Below are 25,276 nucleotides of genomic sequence, written 5' to 3' on the forward strand. Positions count from 1 at the left end.
GATCATAAAGGCTTGAGAGCCATTGATTTTGAATCTCTTCTTGGTACATTCAGAATAAAATGGTTGAAAGAGTGTTTAATAAAATCGCACTCAATATTAAAAATATTAATCCCAATAAAAATTTTTTTTCTTAAATTGGCATCAATATTAAAAATATTAATCCCAATAAAAAATTTTTTTTTTTTTTTTTCATTGGCGGCTTCGAACTTTTGTTGAGATGTGGTCTTGATCTGTAACATTCCTTTGAAGGTATAATCTTCACAAGTACTGCTTTTTTTGGAAAATGATATTAACCCATAACTTCTCCCCTCACAACTCCACTCTTTGAGAGAGAGAGAGAGAAAGAAAAATAGGGCTGTATTATTCATAGGAAATCTCTGTTTAAAATCTGTTTTTATTCATGGTCTAGTCGATAATAATGGGTAGGTCGTCTTATCTCATAATGATGTTAATAATAAATATAGTTAGAATTACAATAAATAATATAAGGTATGCAATGCCCATACCTACTGGATTGTTAAGAATAATTCAAGTCGTTTTTCTGATCCTTTATCATTTAAATATGTAATGTAGACCTCTTAGTAATGTGTTATAACTTATTTACAAAGAACTGAAAGAAATGTATTCTCACTGGTGATTATCAGTGTTATTTTCTGGGAGATGTTGAAGCCTCAGTAAGGGATAAAGCTTCATTAAAATATTATGTTTAAGATTTACCCAGTTAGTGATCTTATACAGAAACTATTTCATTTTGAGGTGGATCCTTGTGGCTTTTGTTCTTCTCTTCCACACTATCCCTCTTTTACTGTGAGGTTACTTATACATTTTATACATAGCTGGTTTTCAGTAAAAAATTATAATAATTAAGAAATCAATGTGATTTAAATTCACCCTTCTCTGGTGTAGTAAATTTTGTTTTATTGATTGGTAAATAACATATTTATACTTGTAAATGGGAAAAACTATTCTATATTTCTATGTGAGTTTGTCAAAATGTTTCAGAGCTTCAAAAAAACTGAAGCTATGTTTCTCTTTGTCAAATATGTATTACTTAAGCTGCATACTGTTTTTTTTTTATCAACATGAGATACAATAATCGGAACAAATACCAGAGGACAAAAGAAAAGAAGCGGGGGGAAAAAACATATATATATATATATATATATATATATATATATATATATATATATATATATACATACATACATCTGCAATAAAAATAATACAAGAAAATATAGGCAAATAAGTAAAGGAGGAGCTGCATACTGTTTTTTTTTATTTTTTAAAGTTTTTTTATTTTTATTGAATATGTATCAAATAACAAGCAGGTATAAAGCACAGAACACATAGAACTTCTACATGAATTAAATTATATCAAGTATATATAAAGCTTCACATATATAAAAATAAATAAATAATAATAATAATAAAAAATAAATAAATACAATAAAAGACATACACAGAGGAAACATTATGCATCAGTGGTATTATTAAAAATATCATCATAATATTTCAAGAATCTGTCACTTTTCTTGTTTTTAATCAACCTTAGAGACTTCAGAAATGTATCAATTTCGATTAAGAAATGCGGAAAAGTAGGCTGCGATTTAGAGAAATTTTGCTTGTGAATAAAAATTTTCCCAAACAAAATAAAAAAATTAACAATGTAACTAATTGAAGAAATAAACAAAAAGGGGGAAATATGACAGCCCTGTCTGACAGCTGCATACAGTTTGTCTTCACCTCCTACGCGTCGATGACGTCACGACGCCACTTCCGCATTGCCGGTAAACGAAAGTGTTCTGTTCATGGTTTGAGTTCGGTTAAGTTTTTCTCTGTGTCAGTCGCGAATCAAAGATGTTTAAACCGAAATTAATAGTGTTCGACCTCGGTAAGTTTCCACAGTTAATTTTTAGCGTTTTACTTCAGAATAACTGTATGGTTTTATAAGCCTCAGTAAATGAGGATATGAATATCTTTCATATTGTAGACCCGTGGCTGATACCAAATAAGTTTTACTGTAACTATAGCTGTACTATCTATGGTATTTTTTAATCTATGTGTTAAGGTTAGTATGTAAAATGTATGGTCAAAACTATTTTGACTTTTTGTAAAAAAGGGTGATACATAATATGATGTAATGAGTAATGATGCTGAAAATTCAGCTTTGATCACCGGAATAAATTAAAATTTTACAATATATTCACATAGAAAGCAGTTATTTTAAAGTGTAATAATATTTCACAATATTAGTGTTTTTACTGAAATTTTAATTAAATAAATGTAGCCTTAATGGTGATCAGAAGGGAATTCTTAAAAAAATAAATTAAAAAAATCTTACCGATCCCAAACTTTTGAGTGTGTTTAGATTTATATATTTTATTAATTTTTTTCCTCTGGGATTTCAGATTTCACCCTCTGGCCATTATATTCTGATGCTCATGTTAGTCCACCTTTTCACATCGACGACAGGTTTGTCTTTTTCAGCTATGGTGTTCAGCCTTTTTTTATTTTTATTATTGTTTGTTTGTTGTAAAGTAACTAAAGTCATGTGAAGATGTGTACCCCGTTATTTTTGCTGTTCCGCTGTCTCCAGTGGAAAGGTGCGGGATTCGAGATTTGCAGAGGTTCCCGTTTATAAAGATACTAAAAAGATCCTGAGCTCACTCCATAGTCAGGGATTCAAGATCGGCATTGCATCACGGTAAGATTTCAAATCAGAAAAATATCATCTGATATATATATATATATATATATATATATATGTGTGTGTGTGTGTGTGTGTGTGTGTGTGTGTTCAACAGGTTTATTGGCAAACTTTCAGACTTTCAGCTGTTTGCAATGAACTAATCAAACAAAAGTAATTGAAATAGCTCAACACAACAAATGTTTCAAGTGGTTTCCCCAAATTTAACTGAAAATGCAACTTTAATGACTTTTGCTGTTTGGAAATGATCCAAACGAATCCCTCACAACAGCACAAATCTGCAAAAAAAAAGGGGGTTGTCTCAAGAACACCTGATCCAACTGATCAAGGGCTTCATTAGTTGCACCAGGTGTGCTTGAGCTAGAACCCATTAAATATCTGAACTGGCCAGGTTTGTTCAAATTAAATTTGGGGAAACCACTTGAAACATTTGTTGTGTTGAGCTATTTTCAATTACTTTCTTTGATTTGTTCAGTGCAAACAGCTGAAAGTCTGTAAATTTAGCCAATAAACCTGATTTGCAACGGGGTAGTCAACATACAGTAGTCAACATTTGAAGTTGATCAAAACCTTTCTTCAAAGTTCTACATGAATTTTGAACAATACCCGTTCTTGTCTTAGGACAACTTTGATTAACTTTTTTGATCCACTTCAAGTGTTGCCTATACAGTGTGTATATATATATATATATATATATATATATTAAAGCTGTGGTCTTCTCTTCTCTGTTTCTTTAGATCCACTGATCCAGAAGGAGCCAATCAGCTGCTGTCACTCTATAATTTCAACCAATACATCTCCTTCAAAGAGATCTACCCTGGGTCAAAGGTCAACCACTTTAAAAGGTATAGCCAGAGAATGTCTAATAAGGGGAGAAGGTTCACTCTCGCTACACTTCCGGCTTCTGACTGGTTGCAGTTCCACTCTGATTCCATATGAGGGCGCTCACAGGACGAGTGCAGAATGAATGGAGGTCTATGGAGCTATACCCCTCAAAATCCACTTTTCTCAAGATATAATTTTTTGTCTAGTAATTTGAATGTTGTATTCGAAAGGAGATGCAAAGAAATTGCACATTGCTGGGTGTTAGATTTTTTAGAGTCACTTATTTGCTTTAAAAAGTCTTTCAAAATGTCAATGACGTCATACACATCGTACGACCAGAGATACTGCTTTACGGCAATCCTTCAGTCACTGGTGCTTTCGCGCTCTGCACTTTATTTTCTCTCGAGGCATCGCCAGCACAGCGGACACAGGTAAACACACAACACAGCTGACACACGTGCTAGAAGAGTTTCTGCTAGAATACATTCTGTTCCCGCTTCGGATGCCATGATGCCATCAAGCGGTATCTCTGGTCGTAACCAGTCCTTCACTGACCAATCAGCGTTCATTAGCAGAATGCTAGGGTGTTATGGGCAACAACAACTCAACCTGTAAGAAATCGAAAGGACATAAGTACTCGTTCATTCAATTTTCGACCTATAACCCATGTTGAACTTGCCAAACCTACAATCAAATCTGAGATTCCTCAACGGCAATCGGCTGAAAGGGACAAATTTAGCCGTCTAGCCCCATAGACTCCCATTCATTTTGCACTTGGGGGTGATCGCCCCCAGTGGAACTCTGGTGGAACTACAACCAAAATTCGGTACAATAGGACTTAATAGGGAGTGAACAGGCTCTCCGTAGACGGGCTCTGGTATAGACCTTATGCGCCAGAGAAACGAGGGCGCGGCCATCTTTAGAGTATTGTCTTTGAAATATACAGAGTATCACAATATCGCTGTGAAAATACAGACCGGAAGATAAAAGACAACGAGCACAGCGCTGAAAAGGGGCGGGGCTATAGAAGGCGAGTGGAGTGAGTGAGTGAGTGAGTGAGTGAGTCTCTGACCGTCTGTCTCTTGTGTCTCCAGGCTGAAAGCTGACAGCGGCGTCCAGTTTTCTGACATGATGTTCTTTGATGATGAGAATCAGAACATCATGGAGGTGGGCAGGCTGGGTAGGTCTCGGCTCATTGTCCCACACAAACCTTTATAGAGATCTGGAGACTGTGTGATGAAAGCTGGACACTGTTGGTTGGTTGAATCACCAGCTGTTTCCCGCTCTTTCAGGTGTTCACTGCGTGCTGGTTCGTGATGAGATGACCTCTGATCTAGTCCATAAAGCACTGGAGCAGTTCAGCAAGAAGCAGTGACGGCGTCCGGTCCCGCAGAGAAGCGGCGAACCAAGAACAATCCCAAAAACTGACGTGTAGAGAGAACGAGGACTGTCATGTTCAGGTATATCAACTGGTCAATGATAGTTTTAAATTACTTGACAAATGTAATTGGTGAAATCTTAAAATGCTATTTATTTTTATATAAAAATGTATAAATTGATAATTGAAAATTGTGCTTATTTTTTTTATCTAATAAAGACTATTAAGTTAAACTTTAAAAAATACAGCACACACACATTGTAAAACAAAAAGGTAAATGTTTTGATTGTTAATGTATGTGACATTTAAAGATGTTCTGTACAGAGAAATCCAAATTTTGTTATATTTATAAAACACTTATTTTAGTTGAATTGTCTCTCGGTGTGTTTCTTCTTGCAAAAATACTATTTAAAAACATGACATTTTAGTTTTAAAGGATAACTTTAAATATGTTCTAAAGTAAATACATATATAATGCTTTAACTGCTTTTGTCTAATTTTTAAGCATACTGAAATGTTACATTTGCCCATTTACTGTTCAAGTGTTTTTTTGGTTTTTTTTGTAAGAAATGTAATTGTTTTATTCAGCAAGAACACATTAAATTGGATGCACAGAAGCACACAAACATGCCAAAAATCCGCCATGGCGCGAGCGCAACTGGCTTTTAAAGGGATTGGGAGATTAGACTCTGATTGGCTTAATGCACATAAATCCCAAAACACACCCATTACTCATTAAGAGAATAGAGACAACACTTTTAGAGCATGCGCCGGGTGCGCCGATCATTTGTCCCGTCGTTAAACTAGCAAAAGTGGATTCAGACGTGCAATAAATGCACTTGCGCCGTGCGCTTTACACCATGCGCTTAGATCATTAAAATAGGGCCCTAGTTTTCAACATATTGAGTAGTCAGAAGTTCCCTTCTGAAGAATCAGCCCTTTCTACTTCCTCTTCACAGTAAAGCCAGAGTTCTTGATGCACTAATGTCCTTCATGAAGGCGAGCACACAGACCGCCAGAGGACCTCATCTGAGCAGGTGACAGCAGGGTCTCCCGTTTTAAATACGAGATCGCGTACCGCTAGTGACCAGACCCGAGAGGACGGCCATCACGCTCTGCCTTCAGGGGTGTAAATGTGAATTACATACAGCAGATAATACTGTCTGGAAGGTATAGTCGCTTTAAACTTTCAAAAGATTTTATCGCTCGGTGGCGGTTTGTGTGTTTGGCTGAATAATTTAGCGTCAGGGCCACACCGCTAAAGGTCTAAAAGCCCGCTGGCCTCCTTTTCCTCTAATGTAACGGTATTCCGGCTCCCGGTATATTAATGGCGCTGGCGGTGTGCCTCTGCCTCTTCTGAATAAGTGATTCTGTGTCTCGCTGACAACCTGTTTAGATAAAAGCAGAAAGTGCTGCACATCACACAGTTGAAGAGACAGACGGAAAGATGCACTTGATCTGGATTTCTCATCCCGAGGTCTGAAGCCTAAAGCGCGCTTCTTCCTCTCTTTCTTCTCCTCCGTCTCGTGTAGAAAGCGAAGTGACAGTGCAATAAATGTGATGTGAGCTTTAGCATTCTCCGACGAACATCACAGCGGCTCCATGTCACATAAAGACAGCAGCGTTTTCTGTAGTTTGGAAGTTTGCGGTTTAATAATTCACGCCGTCTTAAAAATGTATGCAGTTGCAGTGGATTATAATTACGGACTGGAGACAATATATATATTTAAAGGTTTCAATGAACCGCTAAATGAAATCCTTTGCATATTATAAATGTTTAAAAACGTGTTTGAGTTGAGTCATATTAATGGCTTTTGAAAGACAAAGTTTGTTTTGTACATTAAAGATACACAATCTGGCAACCTGGGAAATATTCTCTTTCTGATTTATCAAAATTTTATGATTTCATATCCGATACATGCAGGGACCTTTTAACATTCATCATTAAAACACCAAGTCTCTTTATTGTAATGCACATTCCCCAAAGCCGTCACCATTATAAGCACTTAAAATACAAAAAGAAACATTTTGTGACTATGACGACTCTGATGGAGCCCCTAAAGGGACATGATGATTTTAAAAAAAACTTTGTGTTCACTTGCAAAAGTTTTGAGTTCTTTGTGAGGAAACACAAAGTTTCTAAAGGGAACAAAAGTTTTGTGAGCAAACTTAAAGTTTCTCAAGGGAACGCAAACGTTTTGAAATATATATTTTTTAAATCTATGATAATTGACAGATTGAACATGGAAGATTTCATGAACCAAAACATACGCTCAAATAAAAATGCATGCCATGAAGCTACTGTAGCCTACATACCCTGTTACTGAAATAAATCAGTCAAAAGTTATCAAGGTCAAAAGATATCATTCATAATTAAACAATTATCTTAAACATGTAGGTGGATCTCACACATTTCATTCAGTTATGTGATTAACAGCACCCAACCCAAAGAAAACAAACTGGTTTTATTGTTAAATCAAAACATGCTGAGTGCCGTCAGTGAGAGTTTCACTCCACCTAAGTATATAAATGTAATTGTAAGTTTATGTAAATAATATACAATACTTTTTTGTGGAATAAATTGGTTTTTAAATCTTATTAACAGTTATATTTTAATATTGTTGAGAAACCATTATAGTTTTTTTTCCAATTAGTTTTGACATTTTAAATTAGCCTATCTGCTTTCATTTTAATTGTACTTAAGTTTTAATAATTTCGTTGTATTTTTTATATTTTATTTTTATTTCAATTAACATTTATTTTTAACTAACATAATCACACACACACACACACACACACACACACACACACACACACACACAGTTAACTATAATAACCCTGCTTAATAATACTTGCACGTATTCAAGGACCTGCATCATGCCAGAATTCGTGCCAATTTTGAATATGAATAAGCCCAAATTATATTTCAGATGCAAGCATTTCCAGCTAATAATGACTTGCAGTTCAATCTGTTCATCACACAAAGCTATCTAATGACTTCACAAGACATGACACATTATTACTCAAATTAAAAAGATCTAGTTCAGTCATGAAACTGCGTGACACAGGCTGATATGTGCTTTACATGCAATCTGCAAGCAATCACATCATTACAAGGCACAAGCTGATTGGCCTCTGCTGATCCTGCAGCCAATGAGATTGCTTGCTCAACATTTAAATAGTCGGGTTCATTGTTTGCTGTAAGCTAGTCCTGTAGAGTTCCTCTGAACCCCTCCACCTCCCCCAGCTCCACCTGTCTAGATCTGCTACAGGATTTCTGTATCTATTCATGCAGCGGCCAGATTTCTTACATGTTTACAGAGGCGAGTGTATATATAAGTGCATATTGCTCTACAGCAGCATCAATATATCAGATATAATATACATTAACATTGCCATATTCAATAACATGCTAAAACTATTCAGAGTTGTCATATGCACTACTTTTATGATGCTTGTGTGGTGCATTTTGTCTTCTGAGAGCCTGATCACTGCAAACTTTCACTGCTTTCAAGTGCTTTACTGAAGAAATGAAGTCACACTTCTGTGCATCCACATTTACCAAAGTTCACTGTACACCATTTATTAAACATCAGATGACAGTTCATTATCAGTTTGACGAGAGACCATACAACACGCCGGGAAATTCTCAGGATCTCCTCCTGCTGTGGTTTTAAGGATTGAATTCAACATTTACATGAACAGATTCAGATTTACATAAACTCTCAGGTCCAAAAAAGCTTGTCAGTTCTCCAACGATATTTACATCTGTACACGAGAACGCAAACAGCGAGTAGAGGCCAAAAAACCCCACATGAAACATGATCACATTCAGTTCAGAAGTTCATCGTCTCCGAGTTTCAGTTGCATAGGTCTTCCTTTAAAACTGAAGAAGCTAAACCAGACACAGCATCCGGACTAGTGAACAGAGGAAAACTGATCTAAAAACGGATAGAAGTAAGCCATGCGTAAACCGACTTTATGCACTGACGTGTGTGTGGTTGCGGTGACCTAGTAAAAACAGCCTTTTATCGAACCATTTTAAACAGCTTAGCTTTCTCGCTATCACAATCCGAGCGAGAGAGCTGCCTTATTAATACACAAGCGTCAATATGAATTTATCAGCGATTGTACATATTTCATGAGACCTATTTTCCAAACAATGCTGCTTGCAGGGCTCAAATCAATATTTCAAAAATGAGATGTTTCATAACTTTGACGCCGATGTGAATTATTAACTTAAGTGTAACACGAGAGCGCTGAGAGAGCGACTACGACGTGTGTCTGCTAATGTGCGTCTGCTGAGCGAGACAAGCCTTGCTTTACTGGATCCCCCAGCTCAGATTTATGCCGTGACCTGTACATGTTTAAAGAAAAATCACGTTCATATAGAGTGCATTAGTGCCCGCCCACTTTCTCAGAGGCGCTGGTTCCTCAAGTATTTTTTTCCATTCATTTCTCCCATAAGAATAAAAAAAAAAAGTCTTTGAAGATCAGACAAAAATACAAAGGTACAAGACTGTGTCCTTAATGGCTTTAGTGAGGGAAAGAACTACAATCCCATGAAGCATTGCAAACAGCATAATCAAATTAAAACCATTGGAGGAATATAAAACTACTCATTTACAAATGTTGACTTTATATTTATATATATTACAATGTATTTTAATTTAATGCAATAAAATATGCACATATACACACATATTGACAGGTGAAACTTAAAAAATTTGAATATTGTGAAAAGGTTTTCATATCTGTAAGCCATAATCATCAAAATTATAACAAATAAAGGTTTGAAATATCTCACTTTGCATGTAATGACTCTATATAATATATTAGTTTCACCTTTTAAGTTGAATTTCTGAAATAAGTGAACTTTTGCACCATATTTGAACTTTTCGAGTTTCACCTGTAAGTATTTTGAGAGAGAAAATGCTTTCTCGATTACGTCACTCGCAGTGCTTCATGGGAGTGGGCGGAGCTAAAGAGCTCTTTTGGCAAAATTTGACTGTGGCGACTCTGATTGGTGGAATTTTCTGTACAGCATCATGGGTAATGTAGTTCTCACCACGAATTCCGCTGTCAAACACGATTGTTTTAAGAATACGTTAAAATAATGCGGGCTGAGGGCTTCAACATACTATTGATTATCAACCTCGTCGCTCACAGTAGAGGTGTCTTGAACGCTTTATAAGTTATTTAAATAAATAAAAATCCCTATAGAGAATATGAATGGAGTTTTTACTTTTGGAGCCTGACTGTTGCACTTTATTACACACTCTTAGAAAAAAAAGGTTAATTTTGGGTTCTATTTAGAACTTTAGGGTTCTTTGCTCAATTTACTCTATGCCAAAAAGGAGAAATGTCTAAAATGATCGCACAATTGTGTGATGCAGGGATGACACCAAAACCCAGTAGATCAATTCGCCATGGTTCCCACAACATTCGCCAATGGGGTTTTATAATGTTTTTTGTTTTTATTCATGAGTTAAATAAAGTCTGTGGTAAACATAGAGTAACTTGGCAATATTGTGACCTTTCGTTCTATAACGTAAACTGCACGCACTCACACACACCCCAAGCTGCCTAATCTAGTTACTTATTAGAAACATATTCAAAATGAAACAAAACTGCTTCAAAGTAAATGTTTTTGGTATGGGTGTGTGTAATATACATTGTAGAACAAAACGTCAAAATACTAAGCTTTGTTTAACTCATTAAATCTTTAACTCATTTAAGGTTCTATACAGTCTATGAAGCGCCTGACGGAACCCTTAAAGATTCTATATGGAACCTTTTCTTCTAAGGGTGCAGGTTAACCGAAACATTCCTGTAATTTATGGAATTTTTCAAAACATTGACGAATGTTTTTCAGCATTTCTTCACTTACCCCTCAGCAAGGATTTAAATAGTAATCAGAAGTGAAGAAAAGGTGAGAAAAAGCTTTAAATTGCTCTCATTGGGGAGAGAAACAAGATTCAGTGTTGCTATTTAACTTAAACATGAAAGCCGTTTTCGTTTTTCTTCAATTTTTTTAAAGGCAAATAACTGAAATATATTTAAGTTGATTTAAGCTCAAGTAATTACAAACTAAATCTGAAATAAAAACAAATTAAACACAGAAATATAAAAAAATGACAAGTTCAATCTTAAGCTAGAATTCAAATGATAACTAAAAATATAAAAATACAAGCTAATTCAAAATAATTATAGTTAATACAACAACATATAAATAATATACTAAAATAACAAGAGAAATAAATCTGTTTTAAATCAAGTGAGCCGTGTCTTGTTATCTTTTCACAATGCGAGAGCAGAAACACACTGGTTAATGCTGGGTATAAAAGTCTGAGACCACATTAAAAATCTAAGATTTAAGCCTGGAAATAAATAAAATATTTATTAAGATAAAGATGAGCTAGTATCTAAGGATGTAAGCACTGTGTGTGTGTGTGTGTGGCTGGACGAGTGTAAAAACTGAGCGAGTGACTTACATAAGACCGTCTGCTCCTCTAAAACACTGACATACTAGTTTTTGGCAGGTCCATATAAAATTCTCTTTGTCCGGATTGTGCTCATTGGCTCCTTTCAGCACTTATTGCTTTTGAACGCTCACGATGTGACATCACATCCTCTCTCTCTGTCCCCATTTCCCATTTAGTGTCTCTTTCTGTTTTGCATTCGTTCCATTTCTTCAATGTCCTCCTCCTCGACCCGCCGCGTCTCGTTCGATTCGGTCGCGTCGTCCTCTTTTCTCGTTTCCGTCTCGCTCTCCGTCTTGTTCGTTTCCTCTTCCTGGTGTTCATCGTTCGACAGATCGCCCTCGTGCTTTCTGGTATCCTCTTTTTCCTGCGCTCGTTCCCTGAAAATGTCAAACAGCTTGTCAAACTTGGGTCCCCATTCCTCAAATCTGTCTTTCTGTCCCTCTGCATCTTTTTCCGCCTCGCTTTCGAGCGAGCTGAGAGACGTCGCCTGAGAGCCGCCCCCCTCCAATCCGTACGTCTGCAGCGAGTCGTATGGTGGCTGCATGGGGTCAAAGGTCACCAGGGCAAGCCGATGTTGCAGGAAGTCGCCCATTCTGTTAGTCAACGAATCGCCGCTTGCCTTTTCCGAGTTCCCTTGTCCAACCTTCCCCAAGCCCCACCCCCTTTCATACAGCCCCGCCCCTCCTGGGAGGGGCATCACTAGGTGTGGCACATAGTTCTGCCCGCCCACGCCGTACAAGCCCATTAGTCCAACAGCTTCTGGGTAGAGAAGCGTGGTCCCGGTCACAGGGACCCCTCCGCCGGCCCTCAGAAGAGTGCCTTCCATCGTTCTGAAGGGCATGTCCGCCGTGGCGAGGCTGGCGGTGCTCTGGCTGGTGCTGATGGGAGTGACGTCTCCGTTCTTGTCCAAAGCCGAGGCGGGGGTGGAGTCGTCCGTGGTGATGGTGGAGATGGAGGCTCGCGTGGTCAAGCAGCGAGGGGACGACTCCGGCTTGTGGCCCACTGAAGAGCTGGAAGCCTCCGAGTAGGAACTGGAGCCCTTCACGAACAGAACCTGGTCTGAATGAACAGACTGAGGAAGAAAACAATAGAAATGGTGAAAAACATGAAATGTATACCTCAATAGCTTCATATATGCTCTATCATTGAAAAGTTTGTGGTTTGTAAGATTGTTTTTATGTTTTTGATTTCTTCTGCTCACCAAGCCTGCATTTATTTGATCAAAAATACAGTTACGACAGTAATATTGTGAAATATTATTACAATTTAAAATATTATATTTTAAAATGTAATTAATTCCTGTGATCAAAGCTGAATTTTCAGCATCATTACTCTCTTCAGTGTCACATGATCCTTCAGAAATCATTCTAATATCTGCTCAAGAAGATCATTTTTATTATCAATGTTGGCAACAGTTGTGCTGCTTCATATTTTTGTGGAATTTTTTTTTCTTCAGGATTCTTTGATGAACAGAACATTCAAAAGAACAGCATTTATAGCACTGGGAGCACTTCGACTCGGCGCAGTAATATCAGTGATATATTATCAGGAGTAATATCATCAGGAGTCGAAGTGCTCCCAGTGCTATTCCGCCATACATTATAGTTATCCTTTTTACCCGCTTAGAAAAGCGCCACATTTTATTTTGTGTCCCCATACTTGGTCGTGTAAAGTACTCGTGTAACTGTATTTAAATAGGGAAAACATGGAGGTGTTTGGTCGCTTCTAGCTTCATCTCTGTTTGGTCTCTAATGAATGAACTGAGCTAAGCTAAGTGCTATCAGTGTCACCGCGCGCCAGAGCGATTAAGTGCACGCAGGTATGCATCAACTCGTCTTAGTTAAGGGAATAACAGTTTAATATGAAAAAATGGTGGAGTGTTCCTTTAAGTATTAATTTCTTTAAAATAAAATAAATAATCTTGAAGCTATTAATAATTGAAGCTACATAAAGATTTTTAACATAACATGAAGATGGTTATTATATGGACATTAGAGCACAGTATTTCCTGTTCATTTTCTAAAAAAAAATAAAAAATAAAAAAAGACTAAATAAAGGCTTACCAATCTCTGAGATGAATCACATTTCAAACTTTGACTTACATGTAAATAAAAAACTTTGACTTAAATCAAAGAAAGTATTTTAAATCAAACTACATATCCCAAGAGGCACTGTGCATGATGTAATCTACAACATAAAATGAATATAAATGTTTTTATGTATCTAGTTTATTATTATAACTATAAAACAATATGTTTTATGGCTATTGCAAAATATTCAGAAATATACAAATATAAGTAGTTTTAGATTATAGGAACTCACAGTTGATCATACTTTTTAATTTCCATTGCAACAGCGACTTCTCTGATTGGTGGATGTATCTTCGGGATTATGAGTAGTTTAATTCTTCACAGAAAATCTTAAATCGCACTGATTTGTTACTTTAAAAGAAGCACATCTCATAGCTAACCAACTCCAGAGCTCATCATACGTCTGTTTAGGTAAGTTTATAAATCAAAATTACAAAATAAGTTTATAATAATTGGGATGTTTTTACTCCCAGAAACCTGCTGTTGCGCTCTATAGGATTGCAATGTGTAATACGGTTACACTTTATTTCGATAGTCCACTTTAGACATTCTACTAATTATAAGTAACTTTTCAACTACATGTCAACTAACTGTCATTAGAGTATTAATAGGTAGGTTAATAATTAACCTGTTAGGTTAGGTGTTAGGGTTCGGGTTAGGAGAATAAGTTGACTTGTAGTTGTCAAGTTACAAGTTAGTACAAGTGAACTATCGAAATAAAGTGTTAGCAGATATTAAGCAGACAGTATATTAATCCTTTAATGACAGTTAGTTGACATGTAGCTGCAAAGTTACTTATAGTTAGTAGAATATCTAAAGTGGACTATCAAAATAAAGTGTTGCCGATAATATTAGTTTACCTGATCCTGGCTGAGTGTGCGGCTCTCAGAGATGACCTCACTTCCTGTCTCGCTCTCTTTCGGAATGCTGTCGGTGGATCCGTCTGCTCCTTTACATTCTGATCCATTCCTGATTTTGTCAATAAACACCGAGCCGGATTCTAAAGGGCCGCGGGACTGGCCTTGGCTGGCGGGGAGAGCGTACGGCAGTTTGGCGAGGTCGAGGCCGAGTCTGTTTCTCGGAGCTGGAAGAGTCTGGATGGTGTAACAGTACCGTCCGTACAGCGGTGCAGAGACGGGACGCCGTGGGTCCAAACCCAAACTCTGACTCCAGCTGAAGGTTCTGACGCTGTCCAGGTTATCCTGAGAATACCTGTCATAATACAATACAAATGAAGACACTGAAATGGTTTAAATATTATAGCAGTTAAGTATGGAAGCTAATTTCTGCCACATACGAAGAAAAAAAAAAATCATAATTATGAAGTCGACAATATGACCTAAAAAGAAATTATAATTATGACATAAAACTTTTTAACTCAAAATTATGACTTAGTATGGCATAATTTCAAAGTAGAATACCTACTTGTCCTGTCCATTTAAACGTTCTCATAATTTTATCTAATTGTGACTTCTCATAATTATAATTCAACTTTATGACAAAATTATGACAATATCTTACAACTTTCATTTTGTATCTCATAATTATGACATATCACATAATTTCGACTTTTAATGTCAGAAATATGACATAAAATAAATAATATACACCATAACTGAGATAAAATGCTAACTTTTTTACTCTTAGTATGTCATAATTGTCAACTTTTATTATTTAATTTCGACTTAAATTTTGACTTATCATAATTATAACTGTCAGTTTCAACTTATATCTCTCTTTTTTAATTTTTTAATTTTTATAAAATTACAACACATTATATTTTGACTTGTATTTTGACTTGTCATAATTATAACTTTGTCAATTTCAACTTTATCTCAAAATGATGACTATCTTACAGTTTTGCCTTTTTATCTCAAAATGATGACACTATCTCATATTGACAAAAAATATGACAAAAATTTAAAATCATAACAGTTAAAGTTTCAACTTTTTAACTCTTAATTGTGACTTAGTTTGTAAATAACTTTTAAATAGCTTTTTATCTCATAATAATTACGACTTTAATTAATTAAATTAAAGTCTAATATTTTGACTTGTCATAATAATAGCTTTTTGTCAATTTCAACTTTATCTCAACAGTATCTTACAGTTTTGACGTTTTATCTCTAATATTGCATAACCCCTCTGTTTAATCGGGTAATACATCACCAAATTCAAGAAAACTGTACAGCTCTAAGCTTTTAATGGGGCTTTTAAAGAACAACTGCATCTCAACCATTTCACCAAAACCAGATGCTTCTGAGTTACCAGGAAGTTGTTTTGTTTTAATTAAAAGATCTGTAGTAGTCCCAGTTGTGACTCCCGATGCAACGATTCAAAAACTGTCAGTTGTATCTTTAAAAATAGTTGCATGTGACGTACTTTCGTCAACCTGCCCAGGAGTATTACAATGACATCTAACAGGAATATGATGGATAGAGGACACCGTGTGGGTTTGAACAGCATAAATATTAACTAGATGAACTTTGCACTGAAACAGCTGTCAGATTTGCATGTGAAGGCTCATTAAATCACACACACACACCCCTGAGTACAGAGCCCTCATTAATCAGATAAACAGTTAACATCATTTAGAGCAACGTATTTCGAGTAACCACAGAAAGATACACAAGTTTGTGTTTGTCGTGAATGTCAGCTGAATGATTCGCATGGGCTAATATTATAATATGGCATTTTCTAAACCAAATGTCAAGAAATGACATGTGATTTGAAAGATCAGATAGTGGCAGCAGATATCAAGGCGATCCGAACAATGAAATGAGACGTCTATTTATGTGAGCATCAAACACACACGTGCACAAACACACTCACATATTGTTGTTGTCTCGAAGGCGCTGTGCCCTGCGCATGCTCTGGGGGGCGCTCTTCAGGGTCGCGATATCGAACGCGGCCGTGTCCGCCTCGCCGCCTCCCTCGTCATCATACGTGATGATGTTCTCCCTGATCTCGTCATCTTCCACAGGAGACTGAGTGTCCCGTTTCTGCCTTCGCAACGATAGCGAAAGCGCAGCCACCACTAACGGACAGAAGACACAAACGTTTACAGACACTTTCCACTGATACATGTGCAGTCAAAACACAGATACAGGAGACACTCGAAAAATTACAATATGGTGCAAAAGTTCATTTATTTCAGTAATTCAACTTAAAAGGTGAAACTAATATATTAGAGTCATCACATGCAAAGTGAGATATTTCAAGCCTTTATTTGTTATCATTTTGATGATTACAGCTTATGAAAACCCCAAATTCAAAATTAGAATATTGTGAAAAGCTTTTATTAAGCTGTAAGCCATAATCATCAAAATGATAACAAATAAAGGCTTGAAATACATTCAATTTAAGCTTTTGACTGACAATTTTATCCAAAGCGACTTGCACTGAATTCATGCTATACATTTCTTTTTCCAATTAATTAGGGATGTCCCGATCAGGTTTTTTTGCCCTCGAGTCCGAGTCATTTGATTTTGAGTATCTACCGATACAGAGTCCCGATCCGATACTTCTACATAAAACAGAATAAAGAAGAGCGAAAAAACAGATCCAGGATGTTCCTTACTTTTTAGTTAATTCACCTTATTTTAACATTCAACAGCTCTGTTAACAAACAGTCAAGTAATAAATTCTTCACTTTTGGTGATGTCAACAAAGTTATGTCATGCCGCACACGTTGCTGTTTCTGTGTGGAGTCAAAAGGGTCTAACTCTGTGCCACCGCATAACTATAGATGTGTTAAAAAATAATGAGAATATATATACATATCCGAGTCCTGATCGGGAGGTAACGTCCGATTCCGATCGAGTCTGAAACCACATGATCAGGCCCGATTTCCGATCACGTGATCGGATCTGGAAATCCCTACAATTAAAGGATTAGTTCACTTTTAAAATGTAAATTGGGTCATCATATACTCACCCTTAAGTTGTTTCAAACCTGTATGAATTTCTTTCCTCTGCTGAACACAAAGGAAGATATTTAGAAGAATGTCAGTAACCAGACAATTTTTGGTTCCCAATGACTGCCATAGTATATTTTTTTCCTACTATGGCAGTCATTGGGAACCAAAAACTGTCTGGTTACTGACATTTTTCTAAATATCTTCCTTTGTGTTCAGCAGAGGAAAGAAATTCATACAGGTTTGAAACAACTTAAGGGTGAGTATATGATGACAGAATTTTCACTTTAAAAGTGAACTAATCCTTTAATGCATTCCCTGGGAATTGAACCCATGACCCTGATGTTGCTAGGCACCATTCTCCACTGTTTGAGGAAGATGTAGAGGCTAAATATGGTGCAAAATAGACAACTTTTTTTTTTTTTTTTACAATCTGTAACAAAAGGTTCATAACCTTCATAAATTGTTCACAGTCAAGCCAAGTAAGTTAAACATCTTATTTTAGATAGCTAATTAGTTTTCACTATAAATAATGTGTGCAACTGTTCATTGTGTTCTAACAGTGGAATATTTTCAGACATAAAATAGCTTTAATAACAGATACAAAAAGGAAACATTGCCATATGGCAACTCAGCAGCACAATGTTTCTTCAAAATTATTAATATCCCCTTGAACTAAATTAATATTTAATCAAATCAATCATTATCAGTGTTTCTAAAATATTGGTCTTAAAAGAATAAACCTTCAAACCCTGCACAACAACTGCCTTCAGTCAGAACAAATACAAATATACATCATACTTCAAAGTTACCAATATGATGTATTTTAGTTTCAGTGCTAACTTCTAATGCTATGATTCATAACTGTCAGTTTAAAAATAGCTCTAATAACAAAAATGTATTCAAAGATATTTAACAGAAACAATGGGGGAAACATTGGCATACGGCAAGGGAAAATGGTTTAAAAACTATTCTTAAACACATTCTTAAAAATAGTTGTATCTTAAAAATGATTTATAATGAACTAAATTGACATTTCTTTAAAACTAAAATTGAGTGAATCATTCTCAAGGTTTCTTCCATGTCGTTCCAAAATGCTTTTTTCACTGTTCATTTTTCATTCCCCCCCCAAAAAAAATACAAATGAAAATTGTTATTTTTGCAGAAATGCAATTATATCATGGTAAACACTTCCAAGAAAATGTAATAACATAACTGATGCCAATATCTATAAAATTCCCACTGAGAAAATACATTAGAGCGGTTCCAATTTCAAGCATTTTTTCCATTATGGCACAGTACATATTTTCCTAATTTTCTGTAAAGCGATGTTAGATAAAGTTGATCACAACAACTGTTAACTCTTGTTAACAACAGCAACTAAATGACTTGATGAAAGTAATGATTTACTACAAGCAACATATCAAAATGTGTTCAATAAAGCAATTTGTGGAGCATTTCAGCAAGGGTCCATGTAAAGAGTTTTGAAGGAGTAATGCGGTTTAAAAACAGTACTGTATATTACCGGTTACTTAAGAGATTGCTCATTTTTTTGCACAGTGTAGGAAAATTATATGTTGCCATACGGCTACACTGCAAGACATTAAAGTGTATTTGTAGAAAATGCCTTTTCCACCTCTCACTCACTCACTCAGTGGGATTTGAGTGTTCAATGTCATTTGAGGGAGGGAAAGGGTTGTTCCACAATCTCAAAATGCCATACGATGCCGTCAGCACTCATCAAATGCTATTTATTATGACTGACTTAGAGCAGAAATCAAACCCAAACATGTTCATTAGCAAGCCCAACTGTCAAACAGAGCAGAAAAAATTAGGCAGGTTGGCGGAAAGTTCGAACGACCCATAAAAACATACATGTATGGAAGAAAAGGAGCAATTTTAAGACACACCAGGAGGCAAGACAGGGAGTGATGGACAGATGTAGCAACAACACATCATTATATCAGCCGGTTATAGAGGCGGAGCGAAGGGCGAGTAGCAAACACAAATCTGATGAAATGGACTGAAAATCAAAACTGACCCAGAAAAGTTGACGCACAGGCCAGGATCGCCAACATGGCGGCCGAGCTGATTCCCAGCAGCGAGGAGTTTGACGGTACAGGCAAACACGCCGCTTGCCTCTCCCAGTCCGGCAAAGATGGTTTATCATTCTCGTCCGTTTGTTGTTTTTGTTCCTCTGCCCACATGCCTCCGTTTTGGCACGGACACACCGTAACGGTAATTGTTCCTGTGCTCCTGTGGTCTGACGCACCGTCATGGAGCATTATGGGTATTTTTAGAGTCGGTAAAGAGGAAGAACGAGGAAAAGCCTTCAGGGACGACAAAAGCACCAGACTCGCCGTGTGGTCTGGAAGCAAAATAAATGGAACATAAACAATCATCAGTCATGTGACTCATTATGAAAAATGTAATATATATATATATATATATATATATATATATATATATATATATGTATGTATACATACAGGTGAAACCCAAAAATGTTTAATATCGTGTTAAAGCTAATTTATTTCAGTAAATAAACTTAAAAGGTGAAACTAATATATTACCGTATTATATAGACTCATTACATGCAAGTGAGATATTTCAAACCTTTATTTGTTATAATTTTGATGATTATGGCTTACAGCTTATGAAAACCGTTTCACAATATTCTAATTTTGAATTTGGGGTTTTCATAAGCTGTAAGCCATAATCATCAAAATTATAACAAATAAAAGGCTTGAAATATCTCACTTTGCATGTAATGAGTCTACATAATACTGTTAGTTTCACATTTTAAGTTGAATTACTGAAATAAGTGTACTTTTGCACGATATTCAAATTTTTTGAGTTTCACCTGTATATATATACTAATTATATTTGTAATTTGTTATGTTAATTATAATACTATTATAATATTATACCATTTTATATAATATATAATACAGATATTTTCCTTACACCAGATTTCTCAAATTTCTCCCTTTGTGTTCCACAGAAAAATAACAGCATACAGGTTTAGAGAGAAATGAATGATGAATAATTTTTTATTCTGGGGTGCAAATTAGAAACCAGCAGATTGAAGCGGAGAACGGGATAATGAAAGAAAGGATTGCTGCAGCACAGAGAAGGGAGTTTGCTGTGTTCATCTGAGCAGAATGTGACAAAAAAAGATAAATGGATGAGCGTAATGAAGGAGGATATATGTCTGGACAGAGACCGGGAGGGAGATGAGGAAAACTGATGGGGAAGAGAAGACGGATGGATGACAGGAGATATCTGGAGAGCGCACCTCCTCGCTCTCTGACGGAGAAGTTGAGCGCACTGCTGGATTCTGCGGGAATACTGAAGTGGATGGGAGAGTTGGAGCTGCTTTGGTCTTTATCTATCGCTCGAATCACCTGCACCACCTGAAACGCAAATGGAGAAAGACTGATACGATGATTTTCATAAATAAGCAAGGATTTGCAGTCTAATGCAACCCCTCTGGTTCTATTCTCCCCGCGGGATTCAAACCGGCGTTTCCGACATGGGAGGCGGACGCGCAAACAAAGACACTAAAGACCACAGTCTCTAGTGTCAGTCGCTAATGCACCTCTTAAGGCCAGGGTAGTGAGGTTTACTCGCACAGCTCTTACTAGCTAGCCTCTGTTACACTCACCCCCCTAAACCTCACTCGCATCCGGGTCACGGCACCAATTTAACCCCTCTGGTTCTACTTGCATCCCTCCGAGTGGGATTCGAACTGCCGTTTCCAGCATGAGAGGCGAGGGCGCTAACAAGGACACTAAAGACCACAGCCTTTAGCATCAGTCACTAGCATACCTCTTGAGGCTAGGGGAGTGAAGTTTACTTCACAGCTCTTACTAGCTAGCCTCTGTTAAGGTCCTTGCACACTGAATCCAAAAGTTTTTTATTATATTCGTCATCCTAAAAAAAATTCACGTACAGAGACCTTGTACACGGAGTCCGATGTGTATTAATTAATCTGTTGTGAAAAAATGAGCAAAACAATAAAAAATTGAGTGTTTAAGCAGTGAGGATGATTTTGTCGTCCTCTCTCTTCTTAAAACGATAAAAAGAATAAGGAAATATTGGGTCTATCCAACAATCCTGAGATTGCGTAGAGAGAAAGTTCCACCTGCGGCATTATCCCGAGCGATTAAACGTTTACTTCAGGATGTCAGTGGCTCAGTTTAATGCTTTGCTAGAGATACTGAAGCCACATATTATAATGAAGACCATCGATTTCCGTGAACCAATTGATCCTGAACGGTTCTGGATGTTGGCGTTCGCTTGTACGGTGGCTCTGAATTGTCAAAACACCACTCAAAATACTTGCTAAAAATGTTCTATGACGGACGGACGTTTCGGAGGCAGTGTGTAAACGTGATTGACACAAAATTTCGGACTCAGTGCAAGGACCTCATAACCCCTGAACCTCTCTCCCACCCGGGTCACGGCACCAATGCAACCCATTCGGTTCTACTTGCATCAAGCGAGATTCCAACCAGGGTTTCCAGCATGGGAAGGCTTGTTAGCTGGCCTCTGTTACACTAACACACCACGTATTCTGAGTGTGCTTAATGTTTATTACCAGTGCTTATATAGAGTTATACTACAGGGCCGTTGAATGCTTGAATCTGATTGGTTGACGAACGTTCTGAGGTGTGCAATTATATTCAGGGAACCGCACGGCTAAAGTAGTTCCAGGTAGGTCTTGACCTCATTACAGTTCCATATCACTTCGCGTAGTTAACTGTAATAACGGACAATAGGATGCAATTCATAACAAGAGAAACTGCAGCCCCTGCGCTTGATCTGCAATTTTCAATGTCCTATATAATCAATAAAAAATTAAACTGAATATTTAAATAAATTGATAGTCCTGTTGCACGGGTTTTCGTAATTATTGAAGATAATATAACAAATAAATAAAATTGATAGGCCTATACTTGTTAAAAGGGCTTTGTGTTTCATTTATTAGTCTTCTAGTCTACTGTCACTAATAGAAAAAAAGAATGAACGAATTAATTAAAACGAATTGAATTAATAAATAAATAATAATATTGACGCACATGCTTCTCTCTAAGGCCGGTTATGAATGTAATTTGATACTTATGAGTCATGACTATCATGCACGCGTTTTCAGCGCGTTCAGTCGGTTCACAGCGATGTTTAAAATCTGCTGCATTCACAGTCAGAGAATGTTTCTAGTCGTTAAGTGTGTGTCCAGCATTACTCTGCTATCAGCGGCTCAAACCTCCGTTACTAACTCTAAAATGACGTTTTGGAATTAGCAACGGAGCATGGGTTTAGATGCGCAAGGAATTAGTCCTACTTACAAGAGCGTTTTAATGACAACAACTTTACAAACGTCTTGAAATACATCATCTGAACAATATTTCGAGGTGTGGTAACTGTAGTATAAGCGGAATAATTGACTCCAGACCGTTGAATTATTATAAAAATAATGCACACCCGAGGTGTAACGGCCACTCCGCTTCGCGTCGTGACCGCATTACCACCTCGGATGTGCATTATTTTTATAATAATTCAACGGCCTGTCGTCAATTATTCCTTACTTGTATCTCACACTTCACTGATGAAGACCTTTTTGGTCGAAACGTTGCACTGTTTATAAATACATTTTTGGAGCTGTGATTTCAAGGTGCACACATCATTTTTCTGTGTTCATGATTTGCACAAATAAGTCAGTTGTTGTTTTTTTGCCACTACACAGAGAGGATTAGCAGTTTAACAGCACGTCATGATCAGGCTGACTCACTGTGCACTGGCATCATTAATAACATCAGTCGGTTAAATCGAAATGTTGCTGTTCTGAAATGCCTTTGTTAATCGAATCTCTTTGCAAGATTGCATAGGGTCAGTTTTACCATACTAGTTTGGTCAGATATGGAAAGTATTATAAATAAAAGACAATGCGCAATCAGCTGATAATTATGGAAAAATAAACCCTGACAGGGTGATCAGAAATAAGTCTTACCCTGAAGGGGTTTATTTTGTGTTCATTATTTTAATATGCGAGAAGGAACAGATACAACAAACACAAAGCTGGCACAGCTATTGTAGGAAATCTGTTGCCTGGGGCAGCGATTAATTACCCAATAATATTTAAATGCAGAATTCTGCTACTGACCAATCAGAATCAAGCATCTCAGATATTCAATTATGTTACTTGGCAGAAGAACGGTTTGTTCCAATTTATTGAACACTGGTGTCCATTTTCTAAAGCCAATATGACAAGAGACCACATGCATTAGTAATTATAACATTGCTAACGGGTGTTGTTAGAAACTATTTATTTGATTTATTTGATTTAGTTTTAGATCTATATATATTATTTCTGGTTGTTTAACAAGTCTTTCCTTGTAAGTGGGCGCTTCTTGACAAGAATAATCTTTCAAAGTGGACTGTAGACTCTCTTCATAGCAGACTTCATCGGGTCACTGACCTGTCCAGCAGCGCTGGAGTCACACACGGCAGTGTTGTATTGTCGGTCCAGCTCGGGGGCGTTGTCATTGATGTCCAGTGTCTCTATGGAAACCGCTACCCTGGTAACTTGGTTGGGGCTGTCTAAGAAAGAGAAAAGAACAGCATGATGGGAAATTCTGAGAAGTACACTATATAAAAAAACAGGAAGTTAGAAATCAAAAGCTCTTAAGCCCCAAGTAGGTCAGCTAAATCTTACTGACCATGAAAACAGAAGCTAACTCCAATCTGTCTGGTTTACTGTTCTCCATACGCTCTGTGCTCTTTTGGGACATACCGTTACATCACGACCAGAAGTGTCCCGAACGTCATCGTTCGCTCATCTGATGTTCAGAATATGACATTATATAAAGACATAACAGAGCCGCACTTATCGCACTCAGAGCGTGTGTCTAATGGGAAAGTAATTACTGAATATGAGCTGAACAAATTCTCAGAGTCACTTCTGAGGATGCAAGATAGTGTTTTATGAGGGCCAACGGGGAGCGCAAACGGGCGACCTTGAGCTCGTGTGGACCAGACTCGAAAGCAATTTGAGTTTTCATTCTATCATTCTTTCCTCTTCCCTTTCTGTTTGTGCGTGTCTCTGCCATGAGCTTTCATGTTCACAGGCGCTGCAGAAGTAATAGCTTTCCTGTGGGGCGATTTCACGCTGCTACCTGTGTGAAATTGTCAAGCGCTCAGAATTGATGCAATGTCCCTTTAAGAGTGAAGGCGTTCTGGTACCTCTCTGTGTGGCGATGACAGTAATGTTATGCCATTGCTCCTGCTCCCGATCCAATTCCACGGCCGTGGTGATGAGACCATTGTCAGAGGCGATTCGGAACAGCGCCTCGGGGTCTGACTCGGGATCAATTGAGTACCTGAGAAGAAATGGACAGGAGTAAAAGAAGGAGGGCAGACAGATTAGAAGATATAAAGGAGCCAGTGCATCAATAACCGGGTTTAGCAAGTGAAAATGAGCAGGTTAAGTGAAAACAGCCCACATAGTTCCTGTGGAAGACAGAAACATGATGCAATATTTATAACTCACAACTAATAATGTATGTGCTGTATGGGCAAAACCTGTCAAGAACATGTCCAGGTGATATTTCAACTCAAAATCTACAGGATGAAAACTATCTCATTCTCATTACTGTAATGCAAAACAAAAACCCACATCATGCATCTGTGGGCACTTTTGTCCTGGTGGACATGTAGAAAATAAACACGTTTACACTCCCACTACTTTCTTTCTTTCTCTGTGGACAGTGCATATACATGCATCACAGGAGAATTGTCACATTTTATCTTAGACATCATTTTTCAGAGTCAAGAAATGTCATCCATCACATCTCAATATTTAGCATTCTTTGG

The 25,276-nt window shown here is 37.1% G+C and overlaps 2 protein-coding genes across 3 annotated transcripts in view; one reads left to right on the top strand and one right to left on the bottom strand.

The window, feature by feature from the left end:
* Window positions 1-1,741: 1,741 nt before the first annotated feature.
* On the top strand, window positions 1,742-5,279 carry mdp1 (magnesium dependent phosphatase 1). Of its 2 annotated transcripts, none has more exons than XM_079589418.1 (6): window positions 1,742-1,891; window positions 2,409-2,472; window positions 2,558-2,704; window positions 3,445-3,552; window positions 4,627-4,712; window positions 4,825-5,279. In XM_079589418.1, exons 1-6 carry the CDS (start codon window positions 1,858-1,860, stop codon window positions 4,905-4,907), a joined length of 522 nt encoding a protein of 173 aa, XP_079445544.1. In that variant the 5' UTR covers window positions 1,742-1,857; the 3' UTR covers window positions 4,908-5,279. The 2 variants fall into 2 exon arrangements, with proteins under 2 accessions (XP_079445544.1, XP_079445545.1); XM_079589419.1 differs by having other exon boundaries at window positions 1,743-1,891; window positions 2,597-2,704.
* Window positions 5,280-8,476: 3,197 nt separating this feature from the next.
* The window catches only part of cdh24a (cadherin 24, type 2a), an 81,080-nt gene continuing 64,280 nt past the window's right edge, over window positions 8,477-25,276 (bottom strand). The window contains exons 8-14 of the mRNA XM_079589622.1: window positions 24,647-24,783; window positions 23,883-24,004; window positions 20,700-20,817; window positions 19,443-19,769; window positions 16,318-16,522; window positions 14,346-14,697; window positions 8,477-12,467 (exon numbers count right to left, since the gene is read on the bottom strand). Of these exons, the coding sequence (XP_079445748.1) occupies window positions 11,568-12,467; window positions 14,346-14,697; window positions 16,318-16,522; window positions 19,443-19,769; window positions 20,700-20,817; window positions 23,883-24,004; window positions 24,647-24,783 (2,161 nt within the window). The 3' untranslated portion in view covers window positions 8,477-11,567. The remainder of the gene's footprint in view (window positions 12,468-14,345; window positions 14,698-16,317; window positions 16,523-19,442; window positions 19,770-20,699; window positions 20,818-23,882; window positions 24,005-24,646; window positions 24,784-25,276) is intronic.

Source organism: Phoxinus phoxinus (assembly GCF_949152265.1).
Source record: "Phoxinus phoxinus genome assembly, chromosome: 18".
Lineage (NCBI taxonomy): Eukaryota > Metazoa > Chordata > Actinopteri > Cypriniformes > Leuciscidae > Phoxinus > Phoxinus phoxinus.

Bases quoted from the DNA above. Each gene is read 5' to 3' on its own strand.
- mdp1 (XM_079589418.1), top strand. From the start codon at position 1,858: ATGTTTAAACCGAAATTAATAGTGTTCGACCTCG. The intron at 2,473-2,557 runs GTTTGTCTTTTT...AGTCATGTGAAG, and splicing joins CCTTTTCACATCGACGACAG to ATGTGTACCCCGTTATTTTT. The intron at 3,553-4,626 runs GTATAGCCAGAG...TTGTGTCTCCAG, and splicing joins AAGGTCAACCACTTTAAAAG to GCTGAAAGCTGACAGCGGCG.